The 24,237-nt window shown below is 39.2% G+C and overlaps 1 protein-coding gene across 1 annotated transcript in view; it reads left to right on the top strand.

Annotated features, from left to right (window-relative positions):
- The window catches only part of LOC123250057 (cat eye syndrome critical region protein 2), a 148,734-nt gene extending 125,882 nt beyond the window's left edge, over positions 1-22,852 (top strand). The window contains exons 9-19 of the mRNA XM_044679096.1: positions 2,725-2,878; positions 7,790-7,919; positions 8,764-8,801; positions 8,894-8,985; positions 9,775-9,901; positions 11,431-11,819; positions 12,069-12,197; positions 12,386-13,226; positions 15,272-16,688; positions 17,661-17,778; positions 22,724-22,852. Coding sequence (XP_044535031.1) covers positions 2,725-2,878; positions 7,790-7,919; positions 8,764-8,801; positions 8,894-8,985; positions 9,775-9,901; positions 11,431-11,819; positions 12,069-12,197; positions 12,386-13,226; positions 15,272-16,688; positions 17,661-17,778; positions 22,724-22,852 — 3,564 coding nt within the window. The remainder of the gene's footprint in view (positions 1-2,724; positions 2,879-7,789; positions 7,920-8,763; positions 8,802-8,893; positions 8,986-9,774; positions 9,902-11,430; positions 11,820-12,068; positions 12,198-12,385; positions 13,227-15,271; positions 16,689-17,660; positions 17,779-22,723) is intronic.
- Positions 22,853-24,237: the final 1,385 nt, after the last annotated feature.

Here is a 24,237-nt window from a genome sequence, read left to right on the forward strand (position 1 = left end):
AAAGGCTTCTGGGTGTAGAGGCATTGTGGAATAGTGCCTAGAGCACTGAATGTGGACTTGAGAAGCCCTGGACCAAAGTACTGCTTCAGACACATTAATTTTGGGTCACCCTCTGGGCTTCTTCCTCGTGTAAGGAAGTGAGGGGGTTGGACTTGATGGTCTCTAAGGTCCTTTCTAGCTCCAGGTCTGTGATCCCTATGACTTCCAATTAAAAGTGATCTTAATCTCCTCAAATTTTTACCTTCTTGATTTTTTATCTTTGCCTTACTGCATTCTCCTGTGTACCTTAATTATGTTGTAGGATTTAGAGATAGAAGAAGCTACCTTGAAATTCCATAGGTTCTTAATATTTTTTATGTTATGGATCCACACTCCAGATAATGTTTTTTTGATGCATTACAAAGGAAATTATATCAAATTGAAATTTTTTTTTTAAACAAATTCACACTACAGTTTAAGAACCTCTGATCAGTCCAACTTCCTTATATTAGATGAAATGACTTGCCAGACACCATAGAAATAATAACAGATACAGGAACTGAATTTGCTTCTGTTGACCACATAGAGAGAGCAATGGATAGCAGTGTGACCCCAGAGCTTGGAAGACCTGAGGGCTAGATATTTACCCTTCGGGCTCTTGGCAGTTCTCTGAGGCTATAAATTGCAGAGAAGTTGCCTGCCTGCCCTGGTAGACTGTCATCTCAAGGACAAGCTATCTCAGTGAAATCACAGGTTCAATCCCTACAACTATCTCCCTAACCTCAACACTTTCTCCTATACCTTACTGTCACCTATGAAACTTTTACATTTCTATAGGACAAAGATTCTCTTTCATCCTTGTATCCCACGAACCTTCAGTTATATTTAATGGGCTTTTACTTAATGCTTGCTGATTCGAATACCTAGTATAGGAAATTTCTCCTTCATATAATTGGAAACTTCATTGATACAGCTTTTGGCCTATTGATTATTTATGTCATTGTTTCCACTATATTCATTCCATATCACCAGTATTTCATGTAAGGTGACATTTTGAAGGAAACCAATTTTGACATTAGATTATGCCTAGTTGTAACACTTGCATTTGAACAATGGCAAATTATATTTTCCCCATAATTGAGTTATTTTCCAAAATATTCAGAATAAATTAAAATTAATTTGAAATAGTAATGCCCTATGAATATTGACTGAGGCAATCTCCCTTAACAGTCAGAGCTCTCCAAAAGAAAATAGGTTATTTTAGGATTAATAATTTCCTCTGTTACTGGTCTTCTTCATGAAGATAGTGCATGGCCACTTATCAAGGATGTTATAAATGAGAGCCTATGCATTTTTTTAAAAATTCAGAGCTATAGGACTGAGGATTTCAAACTTCTTTGATAAGAATAATTATGATAAAAAGGGAGCAGTGCTTTCAGTTTTGATTTCACCTGGGATGAATAACTAAAAGTATCTTCTGTCTTTCTGAGGACCAGGGGGTTCTTCTTTCTTAGTAAACAAATAATTTATGACGCTTCAGTGATTAGACAATTAAGAAGTAACCTACCAGCGTTTCTTAAGCACTATCTATGTGCCAGCTATATTGGAAGATTTGGTTGAGGTGGATTAAAATAAGGAGAGCCATTTGAGTGTAAGATACATCAAACTCCACGGTTTTAGAATCATTGTGAAAGGGGAAGTATAAAAGGTAAGAGTATGCTTACCTATTGAGAGTGGTAGGATTAGAGGTCCTCCCAACCTTGTGGCAGATGGTGTGATATTGCCCTACTTCACAGTAGACTGGAGTTATGAGAACTGGATCTAGAAATGTTGTTGGTGTCTTCTCTGTCCTGAAGAAGTCCTTGGAGACCTGGGGGAGGAACAAGGCTTGCCCATAACCTGGTTTATAGTGTAAAATGGCCAAACAGTGTGGAGTTACCTGGGAAGTGGCCAGTTGAATTAATGGCCTAGAAATTCACTCTGTTGTAAGAAAATTTGAGAAAAAGAGTTGAAAATAACAAATAGATCCTTGGTTCCCACAGAAGCAATTTTTCAGATTGTCTTTCTAATATACACTCCATCCCAGATTAATGTTGTGTTTTGTTTTTCTGTATAGTACTGTAGTCCTATTACCTTTGTGTTTAGCATTTTCCTTTTCTTTTTCTGATCAGAAAAGGGGGGAGAGAAATTTTCTCCTCTTTACTTAGGCCTCAGACTTTATCGTTATCCTTTTTTTTCCCCCATAATTAAGCAGAGGGGGTATAACACAATAGCAGCTGCTTTGGAAAATCCCAGTGCACTCTTGCACTCCTTTTTTATTCCTTTTCCTCCATCTTATGAAACTAGAAACCCTAAAATAGTATGTCATGCTCTCTAGTGACTGAGCCATCCATCCAATCATCTTTCTTTCACAGAGCTACATACTTTCCTCAAAATATTGCAACTAAAATTATAGCTTCTCTGGTCTTTTCATTTTTTTTTATTTTATTTTATTTTTAACATATCCCAGCACTTAAATTCCATGATTCTTTAATTTCTTTACCTAGAATAATGTCCTAATTTGTCTTTTATACATAATTTTATTTTGGTTTATATGTGGCTTGAAATGTGTGCATAAATAATGATTTAACTCATTTATACTTTGTTTTGCAACTAATCTCTTTGCAGTGCCATCTCCTAAATATATACGCTCCTACTGTGTTATTCTAGCATGATAAGATTTTACCCTTGTCTGGTTTCTCCCAGGAGACCCCCATGCTCAGCAGAATAGAGAAGCAGAGACGCAAGGAGGAGGAGGAAGAGCGCCAAATCCTTTTAGCTGTGCAGAAGAAAGAGCAAGAACAGATGCTCAAAGAGGAAAGGAAGCGGGAAATGGAAGAAAAGGTCAAAGCGGTAGAAGGTAGATGTGGTTCCTGCATGACTACGAGTAAATTCAGTGTCAGGCATGGCTGCTATCTGATCCAGGCCCATGCCAATCTTCGCATGGGTTTGCAGAACCTCACCTCTCTGGGCTTTCCAGGGCTCTTTGACCATTGTCCATTTGTGTTCCCTCCTGCTTCTTCTTGCATCTGGCTAGTGTGCTCCCCATACAAGCCCTTTCCCCTGCAGACGATTCTTGCACTGTTGCTTTCAGAGTACCTTGCATCCTACTTCACTCTGTGGGGCTTGGAAATTATTCCAGAAGGCATTTAATTCCACAGAAAAATGAGAGCTTTATTTGAGGGGTATTGCTTGTATATAACACCACAACCAGGTAAATCTGGGATTAAGACCCATCACTTTAACTTCTCCATTTCTCAGCTAACTTTTTAATATGAGTTATGAAATGATTGAAGACATTCTTTATCATTCTTCTCTAGTTCAGCCCATCAGAGAAGGACCTATATCTTGACCACTCATTTTAGTTGAATAGAACCATGATCCCTAAACTTTTTTTAGTTATGCATTTCTTGTTAGTTTTTTTAATGAGAATTTACCCTAACTTCTATTTTAAAAAATAAATAAGCAGACAAGGATGAGATGTGAACAAAATAAACATTTAACTATTATTTTAGTGTTAGCAAAAATCCTTTCACTCTTATTTAAAAAACACCTGTTTCCTTGTGATTGAATATGCTTCTTTGGGGGGTAAAAAAATCTTGTTTTAACGTTTTTATATGTGGCTTTGAAGATCCAAAAAAATTTTTTTTTAATCCTTTTCTTCCCATCTTAGAATCAATACTGTGTTGGAATTGTGGGTCGGCTAAGGGGGGTTAGGGAGGTTTGGGGAGAGGGAAAGAACATCAAACATGTAACTATAGGAAAATACTCAAAATAAAAATAAAAACATTTTTTTAAAAAAGAATCAATACTGTGTATCGGTTCCAAAACAGAATCACGTTAAGGGCTAGACAATAGATGTTAAGTTGCCAGGATCACACAGCTAGGAAATGTTTGAGGTCGGATTTGAATCCAGGACCTCCTGTCTCTAGACCTAGCTCTCAAACCACCAAGCCACCCAGCTTCAGTTTGTTCCAGTACATGGTTTTAATGTCCCTTAGAGCTGGGAAGGGTACCTCACAAAGATACATAAGATGATCACTCTGGAAAGAAGCGCATTGTTAGCTCGATACAGTAAAAGCATGGTCTCGGTTCTTCAGGTCCATTTACCAATTATGCAAAGGTTTTTGTTGAAATGAACCTTTACTATCTAATGTTAGTATCTGTTCTTGAAAATTAATCAAATAGTATTGCATTTTTACATTTTTAACAAAAGAATTTAAAGCAATAAAATGCCTTTAAAAGATTTTTGAACAGAATAGAAAATTCTCTTTTCACCGTTTTTAGTGTGCAGATATGAGGGCTTTATAAAAGCTTATATGTGGCAAACAAAAGCTTAGTTTCAAAATGTCTGTCTTCTTATGATGGCTTCATTTATCATTAGTCAATATCCCAAGGCACAATATACCCTAAGGGCTAGGTTCATCATTAATAGTAGTGGATGTAAATTCATACTTCATATAATCTTCTTGATAATTGCAGTTTAGCCCAGCTTGTCAGATCTGATTAAGTTATCATTGTTTATACTTCATAATATGACTGAGAAAGATTGTACTAGTATCAGAAATGATCATTCCATTTTCTTATTCAACTTTGCTGAGGTTACAACTACTATCTTTGATCTATATACTGTCTTCACAAGTGACATGTGTGTCCATTTTGTGACATTAGTTTACTTAAAATTACATAACATCCCAAAGCTAGAACATGTAAATCACAACTTGTTTCCTTAATCTAATTTTAAAACCAGACCTTCAACTCCACATATTGAGTTAAACCAAGATTTTTATTTCCAAAAGAGAGGAATATTTGGTCACAATGAAACAGATGTTTTTAATATGAACAAAAGGATTTTTTAAATCAGCAAAATAATTAAGTAATGTTTATTTCAACTTTTATGAACATTTATTTACCCAGAATGAACAAGTAGATGTGTGCGTCACTATCAACCTTTTCTTCCATGTTGTAGATCTCCCATATGTGACCCATTGGACCTAAATGCAATCAACAGCGTGTGTCACCAAATGAGGATGCCATTGTCAATCTCTATATGCCTGTATATATGCACACACATTTGTGGTTTGATTCTTTATTAGTTTTCCTATTTGGAGACCACTGGACTATAAAATTGTTTTAAATCCAAATTATGTTCAAGCAGCAACTGAATACATATTTTAAATGCATGGTGACTATGCCTATTTTGCCAATTTTATTTGGAAAATGATACTGATAGGCTTTGGTTATGGCTTCAGTCCCCCTTTTACCAGTTAACTAACTGTCCTATGACTATTGTCATTTTAGAGAAAAATCTGGATAATCAACAAAAAAAGAAGAAAAGGTTTTGAGACATATACATTAGATTTATTAAATTAGCAGCAAATTATGATATATATAATTATAATACTTAATATAAACATACTCTAATAAATCTATATTTTCAAATACATATAACCTCCTTGTGTACAGAGATCATTAAATAAGAGGCAGTACTGGGCAGGTTTATAATATTATTAATACAGATTCCCTATTGCCAATAACAGTGCCTTTTGGGCTTTAAAAAATATATGTTTTGCATTATATCACTTCCCTAGCGTTGCTTCTTTATAACTTTAATACAGATAATAATTTATAGGCACTTTGTATGACATATAGGTATTTTGAGGTGGAACTCAGTTTATTAGAGGAAAGTTGTCTTGATTGGCTTAGGAGCTCATGCAAGTTGTTTGTGTGTTTTGTCTGATTAAGTAAAACATGTCTTATTATATTCATTATTTTGTTGGTCCATATGCCTTTATAGAGACCTAAGTATCCTTCTCGTTTTCCATGGAGACATAAACCAAAGAAATTGTAGAGTAATTGCCCCCAAGGCTGAATTTGGTCCATGTAAAGCCAGGTCTGGGGTTTTGTTCCTGAAAGCAGAATTGGATTGCCACTTGAGAGATCAGGAAAACAGCTTTGTGGGGGGCAGGAGGGGGGAAATAGGACCTAATCCTACCTAGGTGAGTAGCCTAGGGCTAGGGGAGGTTAGGGAGAGAGATACTTGGATTTGACCAGTCTAATCCTTGTCTGGCCATTCTAATTCTAGTATATCCTCCACCTTAATATATGTCGTGTCTAGACAAGTCAATGTAAGAGTAATCACATGGTAATGAGCAAAGAGAACCTGATGGTAGCACCTAACCCTGTGCCAATTATAGCTGTGCCACTCTGTTCTCAGTTCTAGCTAGGTCCATGGCCAGCATTTCTGCTAAGTGCCCCCAAAAAACACATGCCAAAAGCAGGGCATGGAGTTCAGTGGAAAGAGAATAGAAGATAAAGGAGAGGATAGAGCCAGTCCATAGATGTTCAAGCTTGATGCTACCACCACCTCCCCACCTTACTCTGTAGCTGTACCTCTCTTATTGTCTTATTTATTATTGTATATTGTAAATATCTGGATATGGATCTTATATACCATTCTAGTGTGTAAGACCTAATATAAATCAGTTCTTAACTAAATTTTTTATCTCTTCTGAGAAATATTCCTCTAAGAGTAAATTTTTAGGGTCTCATGAATTCAATTCAGTATTCACTTAACAAATGTAAGATCAATGTAATGTTTGTGGATCGTGTTGGAATTAAGTGAACTGTGTATACTTATGGCCAGATGGAAAGCATTTTATTAAGAACATTCTTTGGAATTCATATATAAGCAACTGATATGATCCTTGTCCTTGAGAAGCTTACATTCTGATAGAGGAAGATAGCAAGCACCTCAAACATCAGGGTGGGGCAGAATATGTCTCAGATAACAATGATAGCAATATGCAATAAAATTTACAGCATTATGTCCTTTTACCCAGTGACCCCACTACTAAGACCTATAATAATCTAAGTTATTAATAGCATTATTTATAAGTAGGGATAGATAGCCTTTGGATTTGTTTCCAACTTCCAAAGTCTAATCAGGTAAAAGTGGCTAAGCAAAATTGGTATATCTGTTAAAACAACATTTATTGTAACAGGAAAGTAAAAAGTAAGAAGAGAAGAAAAATACCATAAAAATGGTACAAGGTAAACCCCAAAAAAGGCAAAAAAACCCCAACCTTTTGAGTAAATCAATGGAAAATTTCTTCTTTTTAAAAGAAATTTGCAGATTACATTTGGTTTATTTATATTTATTAAAAACAGCTGTGTTTTATAATAAAAATTGTATTTTGTTCTTTTTTTATTGTATAGAGGGAAGTAACAAGTTTATATTAGTCTTAGAATATTATGGAAAGACCTTACAGAAAATTCACTTGGATTCCAGTTCATATAGCTGCTTGGTGGCAGATATTAGTCTGGAAACTATATTCCTTTATTTCTAGTTAGTAGTCTTTCCACTATATCACACTTCTTCTTAGAGGAAAATTGGGTTGAGTTTTGAATACCTAAAGGTAAAATCTGTACCAGGATATTTTTTTTTTACTATAAAAGTAATTGTTACACGTATCAACATAATCAAAAGGTTTTGCCTTCACAACTTTCCACCAAGAGAGTATAGTCCAATGATTTTCTTTAAAGCATACACTTTGGCACTGAAATGGGATAGTTAAGAATTTAATGCATCCCACATCTACCCTGAGTGACTAATATTGGCAAAACTGGTGATTTTCTCTTATTTCCCTGTGTTTTTATTAAAAATGACTGAAGAGGAAAAACTGCTGTGTATTTAAAAGACCTCCTCAGGCTTCTGCGCTGTTACCTTTATTGTATTGCTCACAAGTAATAATGGTCTTTATTCCCTCAGATCGAGCTAAGAGGAGGAAGCTCAGAGAAGAGCGGGCATGGCTTTTGGCCCAAGGGAAGGAGCTTCCCCCAGAACTCACCCATTTGGACCCGAGTTCTCCTGCCAGAGAAGAAAGAAAAGCCAAGGATCTGTGAGTATCATTGAGAGTAACAACAGTTCTCCTTGTCATATACATCATATCCTTATGCCTATCATGTGCATACTGCACATGTACATTAAAATAGAACTTCGAATTATCTGTAGCATCTCTGTGATGACAATATAGGGAGAAAATGCACCTGAGTTACAAAATGAGCTGGAATGTATGGGCACTTGCTAATGGCACTCTAGTGTGCCTTCTACACAATGAGAAATAAAATCCTGTGTGCACATAGAGCTTCTTCTAGATTTTTGGTTCTTTGGACAGTCTTCTGTTTCTAAGATTCTGTTTCTAAGATTCTGACACATTCAGAATGCAAAGGAGGGGGAAATACTTACTGCTTGGGACAATGAGATAAAAGTTGATCAAGGTTTGGAATTAGAAGATAAGTGATGTTAAATGCTGCTTCCTACCTAACGAGTTTGGGTTTTTCCTTTCATTTTTAAAAAAAATTAAAGTTCTTCCATCGAAAAGGGGTATTCTTGAAAATAAGAAAGATCATTTTACTTCAGAAATATTTTTAAGGGAAAAAATTATTGGAAACCAAAGACATCCTCATTATCTTCTATCCCCCCATTTATGAATGAATTAGGAAACATTCTAATCAGTGTTATTTTCATTAATTTCTGGGATTGCGCTGTATTTACATTTCTGTGCTAGGAATATTAATACACATGGAGGTGAAGTTAAATAAAGACTGTCTACTTGGTATAAATTATTCAAGATTGCTACAATTTTTATAACTGGTGTAATCAGCTATACAATTATGAATGGTAGGAGGGACTTAAAATAAGATAAAGTGTTGCTAGTAATTTTAAATTTTTATTATTTGTAGCTTTGAGCTGGATGATGATTTCACTGCTATGTACAAAGGTCAGTACCTATTCTCAATATTTATATTCTTGAAAGAAAAGTGTCTTATCCAAGTTAAAATCTGAGTTTAAAAACATTTCTCTGGCTATCAGTTCTAGACGTGGTAAAGGCTCACAAAGATTCTTGGCCCTTCTTGGAACCTGTAGATGAATCTTATGCCCCAAACTATTATCAGATCATTAAGGTAGGCAATTTTATGTTGTTGTTAATCCTTAAATGTCACTCCTGTTTGTTAGTTTGTCTAGTAGTCTTTATTTTTTAACTCCTTGACTTCTGTCTTAGAATTGATCCGTTCTAAAGCAAAAGAGTCATTAGGACTAGGCAATGGGTTAAGTCACATGGCTAGGAAATGTCAGAGTCCTGATTTGAATCCAGGTCTGGCTCTCTCCACTGAGCTACCTAGCTGCCCCTCCAGGAGTCTTCAAAAATAATCGCCATATGGCTCACATTCTTCTTGAATACTGAAAAGAGATTCTTTAATATGTTATCATTAAAGAAAGGAATGATGAACAGGATGATTTCAGAAAGAATTTGAAAGACCTACGTGAACTGATAAAGAGTGAAATAAGCAGAACCAGGAGAACATTGTACACAATAACTGAAACATTGTGGAATGATCAAATGTGACTTGGCTACTCTCAGCAGTACAAATCTGAGGGATTTATGAAAAAGAATGCTATCTACCTCCAGGAAAAAAAGAACTATTAGGAGTAGTAGTTCAAATATGAATTTCTCACTTATTTATTTCTGTTTTGGTGTTATGAGATTATTCACTTACAAAAAGGAATAATATGGAAATATATTTTGTGTGATAATACATGTATAACTGAGACTGAGTCCGAGTCAGCTCTGAGAGAGGGGAGGGAGATAATTTGGATCATATAACTTCAGAAAGTGGATATTTGTTATTAAAAATTAAAATAGATTACTAAAAATATACATTATAATTAAAGAGATGTGTATTTTGTTTCAGGTCCCCATGGATATCTCAAGCATGGAGAAGAAACTGAATGGAGGCCTCTACTGTACTAAGGAAGAGTTTGTCAATGACATGAAGACTATGTTCAAAAATTGCCTAAAATACAATGGGGAAAATAGTGGTAAGAAGGGGTAGGGTTTTTCTCTCTTGAGTATACAAGGTTTCTTGAGTGCTGCAAAGTTATGTAATTGAGACTTCATTCTTAAAGAATTATTTTAGGAAGCCATGAGAGATACTAGCTCCAAAAAAAATTTATACCTAATGTCATTGTAAAATATCACTTTGGAGGAGAACCTCATTTCGGCAATAATTACTATAGCCATTGGGCTGGAAGGTGACAGACCCAGTTCCAAAGTAATGATAGGGACATTCGGCCAGATCCATTCTCCCTCTAGTCTTGTGCTAGCCCAGTTGGATCACTTTGTGTGTGACCTGGTTCCCATCTCCACAGCCCACACTGCTTCCCTCCTCTTAGGCATGAGAATCTTGGATGGTGGAGGAGAGGGAAGAAAGAACTGTTTGGGGCGTTTGGGTCTTCTTGACCCCTTTCCTTCAGACTTGTAATTTGAATTTATAATACCACATAATTTTGTTTGCAGATGGGATAAACTTAATGATTATCAAACACAACTACCGTTTGGATATGTCGGCTCTGTCACGATGTCATGATTCATTTCTAGCTTTCTCTTTGTCCCAAATAGCATTAGAACTATTCGACCCTCAAAAAAAAGTTTGGGAATATTCTACAGAGAAGTTCTAGGGAATGAGGTTGGAATTGGTATCTTCATATTAAATGATATGTGCTTTGGAGCTACCATTCTTTGCCATTTGTAGAATTAATTACGGGGGACTTTTGGATGTTTGCATGATATCAACCACTGGGGAGTGCTGTTGTCTGGGTAATAGTTGAGAATTCTCATCTCTTACTCATGGGGCAATCAGTGCCCAGAATTTACCAGGAATTTTCAGGTTACTTAAATGGCCTCATCTGGGGCTCTTATTCTGTTTTTCTTTTTCTGTTTTGAACTCAGTAATCAACAAGAATAAACAAAATGCATTTATTACATAGTATGTTTTTCAGTAAATACATTGTTTTAACAAGGTAGTAACAAAGTTGCTTATTTGGGTTCCTTTGCATTAGTTTTGTGTCTCGTGCATTTTTTTAAAATGTAATTGGTTTTTTTTAAAACATGTATTAGTACCCACCTCCCTTCCCTGTTGCTAGTGTGGCAATAATCCCTTGTAACAAATATGTAGGGAAGTGCATCCACTCCTTCTGTATATATCCAGTCCCTCATCCTTTTTTGAAGTCATAACATCACTGCATTGGTCAGAATTCTGAGGTCATTCAGAGCTTTTTCCCCTCTCCCATTATTATTATGGTATAGATACAATTTTTCTACTGCTTCTGCTCAGTTCATTCTGTATAAGTTCATATAAAACTTTCCATATTTTTCTGAATCCATTGGATTCAGCATGTCTTGTGGCATCATATTGCATTATATCCCACACCACAATTAGTTGGCATTTTCCAATTTAGTGATAACTCTTTTTATTTCCAATTCTTTGCTCTGGTAAAAAGTACTCAAAGGTCCTTTTCCTCTGTCCTTGAGGTACATGTCTAATTTCTACATTTTACTGCAACTACAGAGTACACCAAGATGTCTGACAACTTAGAGAGGTGTTTTCATCGGGCAATGCTAAAGCATTTTCCTGGTGAAGATGGAGACACAGATGATGAGTTCTGGATTCGAGAAGATGAGAAACGGGAGAAGAGGAAGAGCCGTGCTGGGCGAGGGGGTTCAGGCAGCATTTGGACCCGGTCTAGAGACACTGAGGGATCCAACAGGAGACAGCAACCTTTGGAAAATGGGGGAAAGCCCCTGCCACCACCACATCGAGCATCCTCCTCTACTGATGAGCAGAGCAGCAGGACCCTGCAGCCACCCAGGGAGGTGGGTCCTTCCAATGGCCGAGGCTTCTCTCATCCTTTGCATTTTGGTGGGATGCCTAACCAGGCACCTCTTTTAGGCCAGATGGTAAGAAGTAACCTAAATATTATTCTGGTTTTCCTCTAGATAGTATATTTATGGAAGAAGTGGAAGAGTCTTGAGCAACTTTTCATACTACATTTTCTCCGTGTTTTGTCATCCATCCGTTTGTTGATGTCCCATGCTTGATATTCTCTCAAAACCCCAGTTCCAAAGTATTTTCATCTCTAAAGAAATCTACCATCTTATTTCTAATATCTGATATTTCTCTGACTCCCCTTCCCCCATGGTCTCCAGAGGCCAGCAGTGCCAGGAACATTTGGCCCTCTTCATGGATCAGATCCAGTTAACCTATACGGGTCACCTAGAGTCCCTGAACCACACCCTGGAGAACCTGTTCAGCAGCACCAGCACTTTGCAATGCAGGTAAAAGACCTCAGAAGCTTAAATGGCAAAGTCCTCATGGCTATTAGCTATAAAATGACGTTCTTTTAATTTTAATTTCCCCCTCTTATGTGAAAAGTTTGTCCTATCAGACCTGTGATGGGCAAAATAAGTTGGACTGCATTGGGAAACCTGTTGAACCTTCTCCCTAACCCTTTTCCTTCTTACAGCCTCCAGTTGGACTAAATGAACACAGAGGGCCTAGGCTTGGTGTACCAGAAGAAAATCAGGTGTGTGGAGGGCTGGCTCATTTCTCTACCATGGGACCACATCCTGGATCTTTACAGCTTGGCCAGATGAGTGGCCCTAGCCAGGATGGGAACATATATCCTCCAGCCCAGTTCCAGACAGGATTTATTCCTCCCAGGCATAATGGGCCTCCAATAAGACAAGAATTTTCTGAAAATTCCGATGTGCCCCCTCCTGGTCACATGTATAGACCATATAAGTACCTGAATCGAGTACACTCTGCAGTCTGGAATGGGAACCATGGGACAGCTAACCAAGGTCCCTTGGGGCCAGAAGAGAAGGCCCCTGGGGGACCTGGAACTTCTCTCCAACCTCGAATTCTTGGTCACATCATGGATCCCCGAGGGATGAGATCATCTCTGCCTCCAAACCAGTGGACTGAACAGTCAAGCTTCCTACCTCATGGGGTTCCTCCTTCAGGATATATCAGGCCACCCTGTAAATCTACTGGACAGAGATTACAGCAGCCACCAGCACAGAGCTCTCTGTTTGGGGGACCCTCCCCAGGTCTCCGGGGAGTCCAGGGAGGGGAGTCCATGATGGACAGCCCAGAGATGATTGCCATGCAGCAGCTCTCATCCCGTGTTTGCCCACCAGGTGTGCCTTACCACCCTCGACAGCCTCCTTCCCCGAACCTACCTGGTCCTTTTCCCCAGGTAGCTCATTCTGCAGCAGTAACTGCATCCACTTCGAAGTCAGCCTTGGAAAACAACGGGAGTTCACAGAACATCAATGAAACAAAGGAACCTGATAGTAAACAAGGTAATTATAGTGTGAACTTAAGACTTAGGCTTTTACTTTAATTTATGAATGAGTGAATGAATGAATGAATGAATGAATGAATGAATGAATGAATTGCAGGAACATCTTCTAAAATCAGATGAACTGTTGTTGTTCAGTCACATCTGACCATTCACGAGATCATTTGGGGTTTTCTTGCCAGCAATACTAGAATGGTTCATCATTTCCTTCTCCAGCTAATTTTACAGATGAGGAAACTGAGGCAAATATGGTTAAGTAGCTGAGGCTAGATTTGAACTCAGGAAGAAGAGTCTCTCTGATTCCAGGCCAACTCTCAATAATTTCCTTTGCTTTAAAGATAATTATCTTGCTAATGGTTATTATTGAAGTAGTTCCCCACCAGCTATTGTTCTTCTGTGCTGTCTAATTATTCCCCAGCTTGCTCTTCATGAAAGCTATACCTGATGTTAGCAAAAGTGTAAGTTATTTATATGTACGAAATGTAAGGTATTTTTTTTTTAAAGCCATTTGCAGTAACAAACTACATGAAATGGGTAGAACGGTCATGAATTTGTACTGTTAATACCCAGATAAGGGGAGCTGAGCCACTTGGACACTAGATACTGTCAGTCACATGTGGTAGCTTGGGGTTAGCTCATTAAGGACTTATTAAAAAGTACTATAAACAGTTCTCCCGTTTTGGTTTTAAATGTTGGTTGTAATTTAAATCTTTAAAGAAGACTCACTTGAATCTCTTCCAGTTTTAAAACCTGGCAAACAGTTTTTTTCCTAGGTGATAATTTTTGTTTTGAGTGAATAGTGATGACTGAAGCTACTTACTTCAGTAACTTAAAACATTTTGAGAGCCTTTACAGAATATGAAGGAAATATTTTAAGATAGAATTGGAGAGAAGACAACGTGTTTTTGCTGACTTACTTAGAGATCGAGATCTCTTAAAAACAACTTTAGAGTGAATCAGTATAACTGCTAGGGTGGGGTGGGGGGGATGGAGGGGGTGAAGAAGACTCTAGAAATCCCAAGGTTCTGATTAGCTCCTTAAAGGAATGATTAGATTTTTGCTCATCTTTCTCAGGGAGCTAATAGTAGCTAGGATATGCAAGAGATCATTATTCTTCTGTCCTCAAGAAATTATTTCTTAGATTACCCTTGCTGTCTAGTGTAGTTTCTTTTGTCTGGGCAGTTTTCCTTATAGAAGGAGGCTTATGTGCTGTTGCACACATTTTAGCACACATGGTAGGTGGAATTAAACTATGGATCTGGCCTTCCTGACCATTTGAGAATTAGTATTGGACCCACCGCATCCAACCCCTCCCTTCTGAAACAACTCCCTGTCCTTTTTGCTATAGAAAGTAGGAGGTGCTTCCCAGTGGTGCTAATCCACTATCTTTTCTTCCCTATGTCTGGATCTTTTGGCCATCCCACCGTCCTGTTCCTCCCCCCTTACTCCAGTAGACTTCAGTGCTATTCTCTTAACATTATCTGAGGTTCCTACTGGCAGAGGAATTTCCCTACAACCCAATATATCTCTAGTAAGGCCCCTCCAGGGCTTGGGCAGACCCTTCTTCAAATATTTGTTAAAAACTTAGTGTTGGATTTTACTTCCAGATTCCTATAGGGTCAGGAGCGACTGTAACCTGGGATTGCCACCACTGTCTCCATTGAGATCTCTCAAAATAACCTTTCATGGAAAGAGGGGCGTATATGTCCCTTAAATAAAAACTAACCTGACTTTATAGTGTCCACCTTAAAACCATTTTGCCTCCATTATTACTGTGCCAATTGTTCCTTGTTTCCTGTTCTAATGAGGATAACAAAGTTATCATTCTTTGCAGATCATATGATATATAGAGGGAACTCCAGAGAATCACCAAAAAATACTCATCAAAACAGTGAATCGCACGAATCATTAGCATTTCTGTTCCCCACTGACAAAGTCCAGCAGGAAGAGAGAGAGAAATGCCTTTTAAAATAACTGTAGACAATATAAAATATCTGGGTGTCTATCTACCAAATGATTGTTATCTTCTTTTCCTTTATGTTGCAGAGCCTAGACTTGAGGAGAAACCACCTAGCCTCGGTGCTCCAGAGGGGACTTACCTCACCCAGCTACCTCATTCCAAACCACCCCTGCAGGCTGACTGCATCAGGCAAGGTTCACCACAGCATCCAGAAACAGACGTCTCAATGGTCAAAAGTGACTCCTCTCAGTCTGGGGAAAACTGTAAAGCCACACAGGGCAAAAATCCCTGGCCAACCGAAGGCAGCTACCCCAGCCCTACTGCACAAGGCTGTATGAGGGACCTGACAGCCATGGCAGAGAGAGGGGTCCTCCCCGAAAATGGAATCATTGGAGAAGCATCCCCTTGTGGCTCAGAAGAAAAGGGGCTGGTGGGTGGTGGTTCCTCAGAAAAGCCACTGTGCCCTCGAAACAAGACATTTCAGGAAGCAGCTATACCTTGCACAGGGCAGAACTCCAATACTTCTCGGAACATGGATGCAAATCTGATGGGCAATGCTGTCAACCAGTTTCCCCCACTGTATATGCCTGGCTTAGAATATTCTAATTCAGCCGCACATTACCACATCAATCCAGGTCTACAGGGTTTTGGTCCTATGATGGGAGGAAAACAGCCCCCAGTATCACATCCACAGCATTTTCCCCCACGAAGTTTTCAGCCTAGCAACTCCCACTCAGCTATGTTTCCTCGATATCGTCCACACCAGGGCATCCAGTACTCTTATCAGCCACCACCTCAGCCTTCTTTCCACCACTACCAGCGAACTCCTTATTACACATGTCCCCAGGGCTATTCTGACTGGCAAAGGCCTCTCCATCCCCAGGGAAACCAGTCCGGGCACCCAGCTCATCAGGCTCCCCCACCAAGGCCTCCTTTCTCAGATAAAGGGACTGTAAGCAGTCTGCAGGGTTGTGAGGCACTCGGTGCTACTCTAGCTTCCCCAACCCGAATTGCTGTAGTGGGTGCCAAAGTGGTACCGACAGATGGGCAGAATCTAGGGCCCAAAGAAGAAAAATCAGATGAATCCATCGAGAGGCCGGAGAGTCCCAAAGAATTTCTCGACTTGGACAACCACAATGCAGCTACTAAACGACAAAACTGTGTGCCCGCTAACGAGTTCCTCTATGGATCTCCTTCCCCAGCCCTGAGTTCAGGGATGAATTTTAGTTCGTCTACTTTTCCACCCCACAGCATGATGCTACAATCGGGGCCTCCTTACACATCTCAACATACGGCCAGTCATTTTCAGCCGAGGGCCTATTCGCCAGTTTCTGCTCACCCTTCTCATCCGGCTGCTGCCCAGCCTAATGGCCTCCCCCAAGAGGGTCCCCTCTACCGCTGCCAGGAAGAGAACATGGGTCACTTTCAGGCCATAATGATGGAACAGAGGGGCAACATTAGTGGAATGGGAGGACCTTTCCAGGACTTATACAGATCATCAGGGTAAGGATTGATTTCTTGACAAACGAAGAAGTACTTTGGAAAAGAATTGTGTAATCTCACTGAACTTATAGACAGACCTTATCGCAAAGTTTATCTGGTTTGGCTAAATGTATTTGTTTTGCAGAGGGAAATGACTGTAGTTAGTCATTACAGGACAGGGCTCTACTTGTTTGGGGAAGGTAGGCTTCAGGTTTGTTGGGAGTGTTTTGGCTAAGCTTCAAAATAGATTTTTTTTTTTTAAATTTAAGCTAAATTGACTTTTAGAACTCAGTCTTGACTTTACTGTTTTCTCTCTGGTTGAAATGATTGGGTTTTAACATGGATCTATTGTCTACGTTAAGGGCCATTATTAATTCTGGGTGATTTTACTAAAAGAAACTAACAGACCACAATTGGAACATATTGAATTGAGTTGTAGCCATTGCCATGGGAGGGTTCAGTGGCTTGGGGTCTAAGATTTCCTAAGGTTCTGGTAATGGAGGAATCTTGGCATAGATTTGCTTCTAATAACTCTTAAACCCTTATCTTTTCTCTCCTGTCAGGGCAAATTCACAAGAGCCGTGTAGCCCCTTGTTTATATTAAGGATTTTCTATAAGAATATCCTTCCCCATCCAGATTCAGAGTTCCTCAGGGATTTTAAGGCATATTAAAAAAAACTGAAACAACGGAGAGTGTTTCCCTTTCGTTTATTCGACAAGCATTTATTAAATGCTTTTTGTGTACTGCATATTGCTAGGTGCTAGAAATATAAAGAAAAAATAATAATTCCTGCTCTCAAAGAGCTTTCCATTCTTTAGGTATGCTAATCCAGTTTAAAAATTTCCATGTAGGAATTTGAGGTCATGCTATTGGAACAAGATATAGTAATATGAGAAATGCAGATAATTATCCCCAAAATTCAATGCGATAGTCAATTCTAAGAAACAATATTTTACTAATGTATTTATTGGTCTTTCCTGTTATGGCTTTAGAATGCAAATGCATCAGACCCAGGCTCAGTCACAGTCCCCCTTTCCAAAGGTGTCAGCTCCAACGACAACAAGAAAAGAACTTCCCCCACAAAAGCCCTCAGTCCTGCCTCTGGATCAGGTGAGAACTTGGAATTAGAGGAAGAGGAAGGATTTAGGGGGTTCTTTGCACCCCACCCCAACCCCATTCCTTCTGGGAGGGAAAACAGTATTTTTAAAACTAGTGTTTTCTCATGATTCTTCTGTTCTTAAATGTCTTTCTAGTAGGCAGAACTTACAGTTACGTAAACACAGGAAAATTTAAGTGAGTGATTTCCTGTAAGAAACTTGATGGAAGTGGGAATTATCACCCCAAAAACTCACCACTGCTGGTTGTAAAAAAAGGAGAGGGGGGTGAAAAGGGAGACTTCAGAAGTAGCAATTATTTCTAAAAAGAAGAGGAGTACAAGTCTAGTCTCATGAAATGGTTTGCACTCTTCTCTTAGGTTTAACTTACTAGTTTTGTCACCATAATTAAGTCACCTGACCCTAGTCAGTTTTCTCATCTATAAAATGAAGGTAATGACGGTACCTACCTCCCAGAAGAGCCATGAGAGTCAAATGAGATAATGTATGTACAGAACATTTCTATAAATGCTAATACCAATGATGAAGAATACTTGTCTCACAAGATTATTATGAAAGAAGTTCTTTTGTAAACCTTAAAATGCTCTATAAGTATGAATTACCATAATTTGAGAATTCATATTGAAACAAAGCCTCCATCAATGAGTAATTGATTACTGTTGTGATTATAGTGGGGGTTTTTTCATTTGTTTATTTTAGTGTTCCTTTCAAATAATTGTCTCCAAGTGCCTCTTGGACTTGGAGTGACCTCTTCCTTAGAGGTCCATTTTATCATGTCTTTTCCTTACCCCAACATTTTTAGTGTCTCCTCATTGCATTTAAACCATGAAACATCAGAGATGACTGACAGCCATCCATACGCTTCTGTTTTCCACAATAGTTTATTTAAATCTCTATCATGAACCCTCTCTGAGATGTTGAATACTCAGTCACAAGCGTGTTTTTTTTTTTTTTTTTATGAAGGAATTCTCTCCGGTGTTTCTCAAAGCAATGGCCAGATATTTTTGTGTGTCTCTGGACGTACTTGTATGAATGACACCCCCTCAAAGTCTCTCAGTGCATATTTGGTGGAGGGGAGAGCTAGAAGAGAGTCTCACCTCATAGACTCTATATCCCCTCTGTCATAACATTTGGGTACTACTCTGTTTATTCTTATAATGTAGTTTCCTAATAATCTCAAGGAAGGGAGATGCATACTGTTATTCTGTCTCTCTCTCTTTTTTTTTTTTCCTCAGAGCTAGTTCAAGAAAGAATGAGCCTCCAAGAAAATGGAAGCTGCACATGAAGACTTGGGCTTAGAGAATCAAGGAGGCTCGGCAATCCTTGTTCACTTTTCTTCCCCTTCCTACCCCTGACCCTTCCACAGTGGAAGCTTTTTATCACCTGACAACTGTTGCCATTTGCAAGATCCCTAAGCACAACCCTTAGATGATGAACACAACTTGCAGTGGTCTTGGGTCAGGGACCTTCTACATGGCTGATCTGAACAGGAAAAGAGAACCATGTGCACCTGAAACTAGTGGTTTTTCAAGACTTGAGACTGTGTCTCATTCAGGGAAATTTTTTAAATCACGGGTGGGAGGGGGGAAGTGCTGGTGAAATGGGATGATTTGTAATTTTCATGAGCAGCTAAACTCAGGTATATATTTGGGGAAGGGAGATGTAATTTACTCGTAGTATTAATGTGTTTGGATCTGGGTCCAGTTTACAGAATTTACCTGTTGCCTTTTAAAATAATTTTTTTGTTGGTGGTGAATGTATTGTATATAAAGTGGGAAAGGGAGGGAAGTGGATATGGAATCCCAGCTGTAGTGGGCACATAGCACTGGGGTGATCCTCTACTGTTTACAATCATGTCACACTGAAGTCTTTCAGGAGCTGGAAGGGTTGGGAGATACATCATCATGTCACTTGTCATTATGGCATTCTCTGGGTAGCCCTCCATGCTTTCAGAGCCTTCCCTCTAATCGGCCCGAGAGAGCATCCCCAAGCTCTTTTCTTTACTAGATTTGCTAGAGGCCACATGCTTTCCAAAAGCAGACAAATAAGCTTCAACTAGGAAGCAGTGTTTGCACCATATTAGCTGCTCTGTTTATCATTCTGGTGGCCCAAATCCAGGTTTTAAGAAACACTATATGATAGGCCTTTCAGTTGGCTGGAAACAGATATCAGGAATGGGGATCACTGGAATGTTTCACTCATTAGAAGAGGAAACTGGATTGTCTTTTAGTGATGGACCTCCCAAGATTTATGTAGAAAGCTTCATTAAAAGCTTCTGAGCATTTAATCATATTTTGTGGGAAGTGACTACTCAGGTTTGTACATGGTAGTATCAATAAGGAAAGGAATGTGTGTGTGTTTTGAATAGGGAAAATGTAGACTTACGGTTTGAATTTAGGAGTGATTCCATATTTAGTTTAATTCATCATCTAAAGCAAATCACTGTAAAACTTGGTCACATCATAATTTCAGAGTTACCAAGAGCAAGGTGTTGGGATCCTTTGCCTATCAGCATATCAGTGGTAGGATACAATATTACAGTATTAAATTACTTTTATCATTTCAACCTTAGAATGTGCACTGCATTAGATTTTTGGGATTTGTGTTGTGAATCCTGTTATAGCTACACTGCCTCCCAAATCAATATCTATATGTTTAAAACTTATCTTTCCATAAAGATAAAAAACACTGAAATCACAGTGGGGAGGGAGTGGTTTTTGTTTTTAACAGAAGAATAACATCCAACATAGAGCATTTGGAACAATACCCTCCTCCACAAAATCTAAGCTTTCCCAGGTCCTAATGAAAATACTAATAGCAGCAGTTCATTATGGCAGCCCCCTTTCTTCTACTCTCAGAACCCATAGTGAAACTGGCTTGTTTGGTTCCTTTGTGGCCACATAATATATCAGGAACCAGCTCTCGTGACAAAAGCTGGTGAAAGATAGTGACTCTTGGGACATAGTCATGGTTGAAGGTGCTGAAGCTTCTGCTGGTGATGCTTCTTTCTCCAACCAGATTGTGTGCATCTTTGGTTTTAGACAATTTGGACATTTGGAATGAAATGGAAGCTTTGTCCTCATTTAATGCTCATTTATGTTATTAGCCTTCCACCACTGATAGAATGTTTTGAACTGGAAGAGTGAGCAAGCGGACAGCATTATTCCTAATATTAGCAAAAGTAAGTCAGCATGCACTTGATAGCCAGAAAATATCGGAAGGCTCTTGGGTTAGTGTCAAGTGGTTTAAAAATGGTACTACCTTTATCTAGGAAGTGAAAAGGGCTGACTTGGGATAAGCCAGTCAGAATTCCCAAGTTCTTAGCCATCACGGAGCACTCACAGTTAGACTTTTCCATAGGTCAAGCTTGAAATACATTAAAGTTTCTTTTAACATGAGGATCACTTCGAGTCCTATTTGTGTAGAAATGTAGCAAAAGTTTTATTAAAGCTGTCTTAAGGGTTCTTTGTCTCTACTGGTTCTGCCCAAAGAATCCTGAGCAATAAGTGGAATTTCTGTACCTTTTCCTCTTCCCTCCTCATTCCCGTCTGAGCAGTTCCTCTTTACAAATGTCACAATGAGCATCTCGTTGTCGTCTCCCTCCCCCTCATCTCTCAGCAGATTCTGTGAATAATACAAGGAAGAGATATCCTAATCTCTTCTTGCAATGTGAAGAATAGACTAATCTGAAACAAGCAATAGAAAACTGAACTACTGTATTAAAATTGTTACACTGTGAACACTTGGGCAGTGGTACACGAGGATGTGTTAAAACTGCCCCACTGTCAGCTCATCTTAAATGTCTGTGAATAACCTAATTGTGTCCCCTGTGATATTTTAGTTGTGTTTGGTGGGTGTTAGTATTGCGTTCTGTAGTCCCTGAGCTGTTAGGAGATCACTGAAGGCCATCCTTGAAGTGCAGAAACACTCAAACCTGAGCATCTATGTTTCAAGCCACCCTGAATGGCGAATTCATTGCAGATGAAGTTACAGCTTTGTTTCGCTTAACTCCTCTTTCTCTAGCACTTCTCTCTTAGTTTCTTAAGCAGATGCAATGTCTTAAAATAACTCCAAGCTTTTGCAGCTGCCTTCAATAGTCTGATAAAGCCAACTCCTACCCTAGTGAATTATTGGAAATCACAAGAAATTTGAAACCTTCCTTGCCCGACTTTATTGGAGTTGCAGACAATTACCAAAACAAATTTTCTAAAGATATGAAGTGTGATACCTAGGGAGGTAATCTCATAGATTCTTTGTGTGCTTTTTTTGGTTTTGTTTTTCCTCATGCAAAAGTAGCCAGATGTGGGCACTTTTCTTATCCCTTTTTCCCCACCTATCTCTTCAAATGTAAAGAAACCCTTCTAGCTTCTTCTTGTTAAGAGCAAACCAAGTACACAGATGAAGAAGACTTTTGTGTTCACTCTGCACTTTTGTGAAGCGTACTAAAGCCCATGTTTTGTGGCCATGGTGTCCATACCTGGACTTATCTATAGATAAGGTTTTAAGTTTGAGAATAGCTTCCTTTATTAAAAGAAGGTTGTACTTGTGCTGCCTTAAAACACCTAATGATACTTTTTATGACTTACCAGTAGGTGCCACCGTTGTGTGGATCTTGCCTATGGTATATATTTATTACTCAAGGTAATTCCCTACCTACTTTGGGCCCCTCGGTATGTCTAGTGCTACACAAGCACATCAAATACGTCCCTGTCAGAAGCCAGGAGTAAGCACTCTTGTCTGGCACACTTGATCAGCCCCGATTATGTTGATACCTATATGGAACTTGACATCCAAGAATGATTCACAACTCTGTAGCTTCCCTCCTTGGGGCAACACTGGTTTGAAAGTTCACTTGAGATCAGCTTTTCCATACCCTGCCAGTTCTGAGGCAAGCGGAATTCGAGAATGTGCTTGACCATCTCTGCAAAAATGCCTTCTAGCCCGGGGGTGGAGCTTGGGCTTTTATCCCAGCGTTCAGTTCAGTGCCTGCTTCAGAGCCTGTCCCCCCTTGCACAGATTTCCAGCAGACACTTGTGGGAGAGCTCCCTTCCACAGGAGCATGTGAGTGAGTCTTGTGCTCCACGGCACCGTGGTGTGATCCTGGGATGCAGTGCCTTCCTTGTTCTCCAGTCACCGGGAGACTCAGGATGTATGTGTTTTGAACCAAGCTTATCCTAGTGACTGATTAAAAGTCAACTTTCACCTTTTCAGTTTCTTCAAACTCATTATTACCTAAACTTTTACTGGCCTAGTCAAGGCAATATTGTTCAGTAAAGAGAGGAATGTGATTTTAGACTGCTGCCAGGAAAGAAAGAACTGAGTCTTTTTCTTTTTCTGATTGAGATTGGGTTTCTCTCTATGTGCCTCACAGCCTCAAAGAATATCGATTGGCCCTGGTCTCCAGGAAACTCACCATTGTAACTTGGGCGGAAATAGTCCTTAAATCCTTTGTTGCTGTTTTCCAGCCATGTCAGACTTAAGTTGTGAAGGGACCCGGGCCACTGGGCTACCGGGCTACATGATGGTGCTTTTCCTTTTCACTGCATGTTATTTAACAAATTGTAATTTAAGGGCTATTCATCTCCTCCCCATCTTTGGTTTGAAACTCAACCAATCTCTTTACTGCTGTGCTCTAATGGACTGACTCCAACTCGTGTATAAAAAGACTGGGAACAAGCTGATTGTCCTGCATGTTTTTTGAAAGGTATTGGGGTGGGAACACAGGTGTGGGTATCAAGTAAGTTATTGAAATGCTGAACTCCTTTCTCTCCATGTAGTGACCTCTTCTTCCCCCCCTAGCTTGGGCTCAGTTACCTCACTCTGCTGCCTTCTACACTGTTCCTGGTAGCCTGGTTCAGGATCCACCAACCGGCCTTTGGCACACAGTGTCAGGGATTCTTTGCTCCTTCTGCAAAAGCTGTGTGAACTTTCCTGGCCAGTACTGAAAAGGGGAATGCTATTTATTTTTATATTTGTGTATATTTTGTCTTGGTCTGCTGATTCCCTTTTTCCCTGAGAGCGACACTTACCTCAATAGTTAGTTCAATACTGTGTTGAATAATTTTTTTAAAGAACTTTTTAAAAGCTTTTTGATCCTTGGAGGTCTGTAGATTTATTTCCATATGAATTGGTTATTTTGTATAAAGTACATTCTTAAAATACCAAGGCTCTTGTGTGTATATTTGGGTATGGGGTTCGTGGGTCATCAGGAAAAATTTCACAAGCCAATAGAGTTGGGTTTTTATGCACTTGAGAGTTATTGGAAAATAACCATGTATCTTTCTCTACTTCCATCATGGACAATGGATTCAGCCATTCATAATATGACAAATCTTCCCTGCATCATTTGGCAGATTATTGAGAGCAAATGAAGAGTGGGGAAGCCATGTCTGAGGCCAGCTCACTTTGGAGAAGGGGAAGTATTTTGGGCCACGCCTAATTCAGGCTAGTCTAG

Source organism: Gracilinanus agilis, chromosome 5, assembly GCF_016433145.1.
Source record: "Gracilinanus agilis isolate LMUSP501 chromosome 5, AgileGrace, whole genome shotgun sequence".
NCBI lineage: Eukaryota > Metazoa > Chordata > Mammalia > Didelphimorphia > Didelphidae > Gracilinanus > Gracilinanus agilis.